This window comes from Arachis duranensis, chromosome 10 (genome assembly GCF_000817695.3).
Source record: "Arachis duranensis cultivar V14167 chromosome 10, aradu.V14167.gnm2.J7QH, whole genome shotgun sequence".
Lineage (NCBI taxonomy): Eukaryota > Viridiplantae > Streptophyta > Magnoliopsida > Fabales > Fabaceae > Arachis > Arachis duranensis.
Genome location: NC_029781.3, coordinates 3,464,073 through 3,471,980, shown reverse-complemented (window position 1 = coordinate 3,471,980; position 7,908 = coordinate 3,464,073). Strand labels below are relative to the sequence as shown.

Here is a 7,908-nt window from a genome sequence, read left to right as displayed (position 1 = left end):
CTATATATAAATATCTTTATAAAAAGATATTTTACACGTCTTTATAAAAACATCTTCCTAAATAAAATATATAAATGTTGGGTGGCAGGTGAGATTTCGGATGCCTCAAAGGTTGACATCATGGAAAGCCGATGATTAACACGGAAGAGGTGATGAGATGATGTTTAATAGTTAAGGACAAATTACTTTTGAGATATGAGGCACAAATGTGGATTATTATATAGTGTTTCGTCAAAGATTTTATGCTCTTATAATTAATTAAATATGTATGTACGGTTAAGCAAGCGGTTCATGAGGAATTGAAGCAGCTACACAGCTGGGCGAGCTAGCAACCACTTAATGTGGGGTTGCACTTAATTATCCAACGCATCTCATGACTATCACATCATCATCATCATGACCATGATCTAGTAATGCATAATTAAGATGAATCAATAATGGCTTGTTACCTAATTCCATTAAATTCTTCAAGCCCTTGGTCCCTGCAAATATCTATCCATCCCTCTTCACAATTCAGATGCCTAACGTTATGGCAACCTTGTACTTAATTGGACCATTTTCTTAACATCAAAGACTTCAAAAACTTCCAACATATACATCTATATTATATTATATTTTTTCCCGTTAAATACCTTAATATCTACAATATTTTTTAGCAAGACCATTTATAGTACTATTCTGTACATAAGCTGTACTAGTACAACTTGGTGGGGAAGTAATTAACGCTTCATCGATGACTTCGCTTCTCCCATCTTACTCAGAAAATTTGAATTCACATCTATGATTTATTCTTCTTGTATGAGATAAGTTATTTGGATGATAAATTAGCAGTAAATTTCAAAGTTAAGCCAACAAATTAAATTTGAGAAAAAAGATTTGCCTAATTTCCAATTAATGTAAATTATTAGTATACTAATTTGAGCGCCATGAAGAAATGTATGTATATATGTAGAAAGATGACACACTACTAAATATTGGTTTCACATGTTTTGTTATACATCATTCATTAACATTAAAATTTCAATTGTCCTTAAACCAAAAACGGCAGAGAGGGAAGAGAGAGAAAGAGAAAAAAGAGTAATAATAATTGCAACCAACCTACCAAAAGATGATAAATATCCCCACCTGTCACCCATACCACACCCTCCCAATAAATGCATAGTTTTCTAATTCTCACTTGCAAAGATGTTATTCGTGTATTAAAATTAATTATTAATATATTTATTTATATATATGATTTAATTTATTTTTAATATATATTATATTTTAAGTATATATATTTTACAGTGATAATTGATTTTAAGATGAAAATACAGTTGATTTTACGTAAAATTGATAATTGAAAATCGTTAGATAATTTAATTGATTTGACTAAATTTTTATCTAATAGTTCTTAACTATCAACTTTACATAAAATTAATTACCTGAATTTTTACCTAATTTTAATGTACACGTAGTATTATAGTTCCACTAATACATCATTTTTCTCTCTTTAAATACTTAAGTCCCTTCACACAATGAACAATACAAAAATCAAAAATGAATACCCTTAAAGTCATCTTGGTCTTGCTCTCTATGCTCCTCATAGCTTCACCCTCTTTGGCAACCCGACCCGGATCCAAACCTTCTGGTGATGATCAACAGAAGAAGCACTCCAAGAGTGGTGGCGGCGATGACCCCAACTATGGAGGTGGTGTTGGGCCCTTCTTTGGGCCAGGAGGTGGGTTCAGCATACCCGGATTTGGAAACGGGTTTGGGAATGGAATAGGAGGAGGTTATGGCGGTGGATACGGTGGACCAAGTGGTGGTTACTCCAGAGGTGGTGTTGTCAGGCCCACCGTTGTTTGCAAAGACAAAGGCCCTTGCTTCCAGAAGAAGATCACTTGTCCTGCTAAGTGCTTCACCTCCTACAGCCGCTCCGGCAAGGGGTACGGCGGAGGCGGCGGCGGAGGCGGTTGCACCATTGACTGCAAAAAGAAGTGCATAGCTTATTGCTGAGTGAGTCATATCACACATGAATACTGTTAGAAACATTTCAAGTGTTTCAATGTCTAGGGTATTTTAGTAATTTTATTAAAATATCTTAAACATTAAGATCACTTAAAATGATTCTCGTGTATGAATGTGTGTGAAACTTAATTACATATATATGGTTATTTCTTGCATGCATACTCCTTTTTTAGATAAATAAACATATATGTATGAATTATGATGGTACCGGTGGATTTGTTTTGGGAGTGCCCTTTTGGATATTTCTAGTTTTATATAGGTTTGGAAAAAGAATATATTGTGGATGATGAGGAGATTTTATTTTTATATATATGGTTGTTCACTACTGTAATTTTGCTTACTATATATATATGACAGATATATTAGAGGTAGATTTGCTCTTCCTTTTTATGTAAACTTTGGTCATTTTTAATTTCCATTTGTGTGTGTGTTAAACATCTGTTTGGATTACCGTTTATAAATGAGATTATAAATGAGAGTTTATATAAAATTAATTTTGTAAAAAATTTTGATGAAAGGTAAATATGTGTTAAAGCGATTTATGTATAAATTTTATTAATTAATTATATAATAAAATTAATATTTATTTATTAAAATAAAAATAACATATCAGTTGATATTATTGTTGGTTGTTTAAAACATAATTAATTGTAAATTGCATGTGAGGAGAGACTAAGGTTTTGGGTCGTAGATGTGATATATGAACCTTCATTCATTCCCAAACGGCACGTTTTGTTTGAGGTTTTATCTTTTTTTTCTTTCCATTAATGGAATAAAACTTTCTAGACCATGTCCGTTAACGACCGGTCAAATATATTAAAACTCATATTACTATTAAATACTAAGATTTAAGAAATAGAAATATCAATACGTTCATTTTCATTTTCTTTTTTTAATTCAATGTTAATGGATTTTGGGGGGATAGAGATATCATAATGCGAATTTAATGGTAAGTACTGCTAGTACTATCTTCTTCAATAATTGAACGTAATTGAATAGACATATCTACTCCAACCAAAGGCATGAAGGGCTTTAAATGAGTGACCGCGTTTCTTTTTATTTTTTTTTTTAAATTTTTTCCGGCAGAAAATATCTACAACTACAACTTCATTGATAATATAATATTATTGGTATACTAAAATCATTGTTACTGTATGTATATATAATTTAATTTATTTTTAATATATGTTTATATTTTAGTATATATTTTATATTAATGACTAATTTTATTATACACGTAGCATAATCTATATAAATCCAAATATAACGGTGTCTATAATCGTATCATTCTTAAATTTCCATGTATGATTAAAGAATTTTATACTGACATCTTAGCCGGTAAGAATTTTTCTAACCAATATCTATTGTCATTGATGGAGTTGTATTTATTTTCAAAAAGAGGAATTGAAAATATTTAGAGGTAATTGAAAAAAGTGAAAACTTAAGTGCAATTAATTTCATATGAAGTTGATAGTTGAGAGTTGTTAATTTCCACCTCAAATACACAGCTGGAGAAGTAAATGTTGGTGTGAAATGGAGAAAATGCACGACTCAGACCAATCCATTGATGGTAAACCAAAACTACATATATATATATATATAGGATTCACTCAATATAAATTATAGCCATGGCTTTATGTTTGTTTGCTCTATTCCACTATATAAGTACAACACTAACAAATTAACAATCATCATCAACGTGTAAAAAAAAACACACAAATCATTTTCTGCAGCTAAGTAATTTACAATATGAATCCAAATGCAAACAAGGCCTATATCATCTGTGTGTGTGTGTGTTTAGAATGCAGATCTGACTGCTCCTCTTGCAGCCTCCCGCTTCATCTCGGCGGCTTGGCCGCTGCCGCGGAAGTACATGTACACTTGCTGTGTATTTAAACCAAAGGAGTATGTGCTAAGAACATAGTCACCTTAAAGAAAAAAAAAAGATTCAAAATTTTGAAGAGCATAAACAAACCTGAAGAACCCAGATGCTGACCAACGTTTCAAGGCAGAAAAATCCGAATCCAATGAAGTAGAAAATCTACAAGCAAATGGATCAAAACAAATATTCAGACACGATTTTGATTGGTTGGATTTCGCAGCATGCGCTTTAACAACGTGACATGGTTTGTGTCAAACATGATGTTGGCAATGTTTAATAGATGACAATTAATTAAGCAGCATGCAGGAAAAAGAAATGGTTACTTACTCCGATCAAAGTATGATCACCAATCACATCTATGGCAGACAGAATGCCTCTGCATCGATAAGTAAACAGCGCGAAACATTAGGCCAAAACAATAAGAGTAACACCAGGCTCTTGAAAACATGGAAAAAATGCAATATAGGCATAGTGATGTTATATGAAGTGTATACACATCTAAACATACGTCAGGGATTTTCCTTTGAATACTATAGGAGGAGCAACTGCAGCTAAGATGCAGAATCCAATGTGAATCTGCAGAAAAAAAAAAGATGATAGTAATATTGAAATCCATCCCATGTTGGAAGCATAGCTCTACATGCATTAACCATTATGCATAATAGTGAACTTACTATGTAAAACATGAAGAACCATCCGAAATTCAAAGCACTATCTTTCCTGCAAAAGTAGAAACAAGGCAGATTCAAAATCAAGAGCATAAGCAAAACAGAAGGATCTATCAGAATGGGGAACACCGTGGAACTAATGCATGTAAGCATAGGAAATAATTACCTGAAAGCGCGATATAGTGGGCGGTACCATAGGACATATGCTCCAGGAACGCCTGCTATGAAGTAGATAAGAGAAAGAAACCATATTTTTACACCTACAAGAAACAAGAACAAGTTCCATGCACATGGAATTTGCAGAGTCAGATATGTAACACAAGCTTATTCGTTAACCTGGAAAGGTTATTGCTCCCATCTAAACTGACCTTCCCCCTTAATCCAAGCTGCAGTGACAGCTATAATATTCCAAGAAAGGCATGCCACTAGACCTGTATCGCATCAATATTCGTCATTTACTGTAGATCATATTGCGTTCTTTCATCATTATTTGCTAAAACATAACATGCAGAATACACATTATAGATACATTTTATTTAAGGTCAAAATGTAATAAAGCAATGCTGCCATAAAAGAACTGAAAAGGAAAAAAAGACTCGAGTTGCTAGCCTGAAAACAACAGGATAATGCAAATTAAAGCAATACCGTCAAAAGATAGGCAAACATACCTAACAATGAGCTAAATGCAACATATTGCATTCGTTGAAGATGAACTGGAATTTCATTTGGAATATCATGATGTATGATTGGGAAAAATGGTGGCCAGTTCTTCTCCTCAATTACAATTCCAGCTGCAAAACAAAATGTAATGGAAGATTATTCCCCAAGCAAGAAACATGAGTTTAAGCACAATATAAATTAAATTACAGGCAAACTTTGAGGCACACATAGTTAGTAAGAAATCACCAATTTAATAGACAATGTTTCATATAGTCAGAATTAACTGAAAATAAATATCAACATAATCATTAAGGGAACTCTCAGGGATAACATGTACAGAAAGATATGAGATTCTCAAAATAAACCTGTTCTCGTCTTCTCAATTCAGCCTCTTTGGCTTGAAGTTCCTTTTCCTTCTTTTTCAAGTCCTAATGTTGAACAGACATAATTAGAAAACCAACATTAAATTTGTTTCAACATACATGAGATATAATTATAAATGAGGAAAAAGATTATTGGAGATTTCAAACATCTCGATTTTATTACTTACTGTTGATGCATCAAGAGGTATATCGACGGTCGCACCAAAATAATTATAATCAGCAGGTTCAGGATTAAGTGGTTTGAGCCTTGAATTGGTGGCAGGGGCAACACTTCCAGGATTCTGCAACTTCAAATCATTAGGATGAAGGTATAGGAAACAAGTTGAAGTTTACCCGGAAAAATAGTCAAGATAACTATTTTTCTTTAAGCTAATTTCCCTTATAAGTGTGCCGGAAACATTCAACATTTACTAGAAAATAATCCATGATCCTCCTAGTCTTTGAACAATATTACCATCAAAAGGCAACTAAAATTGAACAAACAAGATTATTCCCTGATGAATAATCAATCACCTATGGTCACGAATCACGACTTTTAAAATCATGCATTTTAACATACTGTAGTGTAAAATGCGCCACCGCTATAACTCGACGGGCTTGGTGCTTTACCCCTTACAGCCGGATCCTGTTAGTGTATACCAAATTTGAAGGATCAAGCAGGAGCATATGGAGCAAATATATATGCCATAAGTCCTTAACTTTTCCATGAAAAAGAGCAAACTTAAGAAGAAAGTAAACACAAAACTACTCCAGCTAGGAATAAGATATCCCAAGCACCAAACAGCTAAATTAGAAAATCATCAATGTTAATATCTGACTACCATAGTCTCACAGATACCATTAATGTTTGACCTTATTGTTTATGTTAAGGATTGCCTAGAATTTATCACGTAGAATTTGAGCTCAAGGGATTAACATGAGGTCAAAACATATGCAATTAACATGAGATCCTTCACAGAATTATTTATCATGAAACCAAATAAAAACTAGAACTTCCTAACACATATACACAAAGGATCAACAATCGTATGAAACAAGTCAACGGACAAATCAACCAAGCACAAGAATTTCCAAAACCCCAAAACCCAGAAGGGTTATACATGAATTGTTGAGTGTGAAACATCACTGAAACAGATAAAATTCACAAAAATAATATAAAATAGAATAAAAAAAATTGCATACCCAGCTCACAAGAAACTAAATTTCAGAAAAGGACTTACTGAGAAGGGATTGACTTCGGTTTCTTCTTCGGCGAAAGGGTTACTGTCATAGCGACCAGCCATTGTGAGAGGAGGTTGAGGAGGGTGCTACCAAGAAACTAGCTTTGGAACTTGGAACTACAAAAATGCAAAGATCTAAAACAGAGAAGAAAGTCAATAGGTCTATAAAAAATGGATTTTTTTTTTTTAAATTTGGGGGTGGGATTAGAAAATTTGAAACTTCTTATGCAAGGGAATGGCTGAAAAGGCCGAAGAAGTAAATGGCAGCAACTTAGACAAAGGAATGGTCTTTGGTCAGCGTAGTACGCAGCTTCCAAGAGAAACAGAGAGAAGAGAGAGAGAGACTCTGTTTTCAACTTCGTTGTCATTAAAAAGATAAAAAAGAAAAATATGTTTTTTTAAAAATATTTAATTACACGGATTAGTTGTTGATTTCATCGTTCATATGTATTTGGCATCTTGTGTGATTTGTGTAAATAATAAAAATAGAGCATGGTTTTAATGAAGGACCATTTAAATCTTTTATATATAATCAATTCACTTTAGGTTAGTCTTTTTTTATTATGAATTAATTGTTTTGGTTATAAACATGTCATATTAAATTAAATAAGTATACACATTCATTCCTTTAATCTGGTACCGGAACCACTTAGGCATGCTTCATTTGTGCCATGTTACAGGTCAACTACTACATTTTTCTGCTTTTCATTATGGATATTCATTCAGTTTCAGCATTTTTAAGGATTTTAATTAATTATATAACAGATTTATGAACAAAGAAAGTGAACTGTCTAATTTTCTAGTATATTAGAAAATTGAAATCGAGATTTGCACATTTTATCTTTTCTGAATATGAGGATTTGGCTTGATTTTACTATCAAATATTTGAAACTCGCACAGTTCAAATGGCTTTTTGGGCAGCGACATTAAGCGTTTCAAATGTTCTAGAATTTATGGAAGAAAAAGAAAGGGTCAAGAGTCTAAATTTGACTTTCCGCAATGAAGTTAGAATTAAAACATACACAAATTGCAATTTGATTTGATGCTAATATGTAATTGCATAATTTTTCAACTGTTCAATTCAA

The 7,908-nt window shown here is 32.7% G+C and overlaps 2 protein-coding genes across 2 annotated transcripts; one reads left to right on the top strand and one right to left on the bottom strand.

Annotated features, from left to right (window-relative positions):
* The first annotated feature begins 1,516 nt into the window (after window positions 1–1,516).
* On the top strand, window positions 1,517–2,381 carry LOC107468727 (glycine-rich cell wall structural protein 2). Its single transcript, XM_016088076.3, has one exon. The coding sequence runs from the start codon at window positions 1,540–1,542 to the stop codon at window positions 1,996–1,998; it is 459 nt and encodes a 152-aa protein (XP_015943562.1). The 5' UTR covers window positions 1,517–1,539; the 3' UTR covers window positions 1,999–2,381.
* A 1,193-nt stretch (window positions 2,382–3,574) lies between these two features.
* LOC107468717 (secretory carrier-associated membrane protein) lies at window positions 3,575–7,170 on the bottom strand. The gene is made up of 11 exons (XM_016088063.3): window positions 6,824–7,170; window positions 5,771–5,884; window positions 5,552–5,648; window positions 5,229–5,351; window positions 4,929–4,991; window positions 4,727–4,820; window positions 4,567–4,612; window positions 4,401–4,468; window positions 4,220–4,268; window positions 3,986–4,051; window positions 3,575–3,894 (listed from the first exon to the last, which is right to left on the bottom strand). Exons 1-11 carry the CDS (start codon window positions 6,884–6,886, stop codon window positions 3,808–3,810), a joined length of 870 nt encoding a protein of 289 aa, XP_015943549.1. The 5' UTR covers window positions 6,887–7,170; the 3' UTR covers window positions 3,575–3,807.
* Window positions 7,171–7,908: the final 738 nt, after the last annotated feature.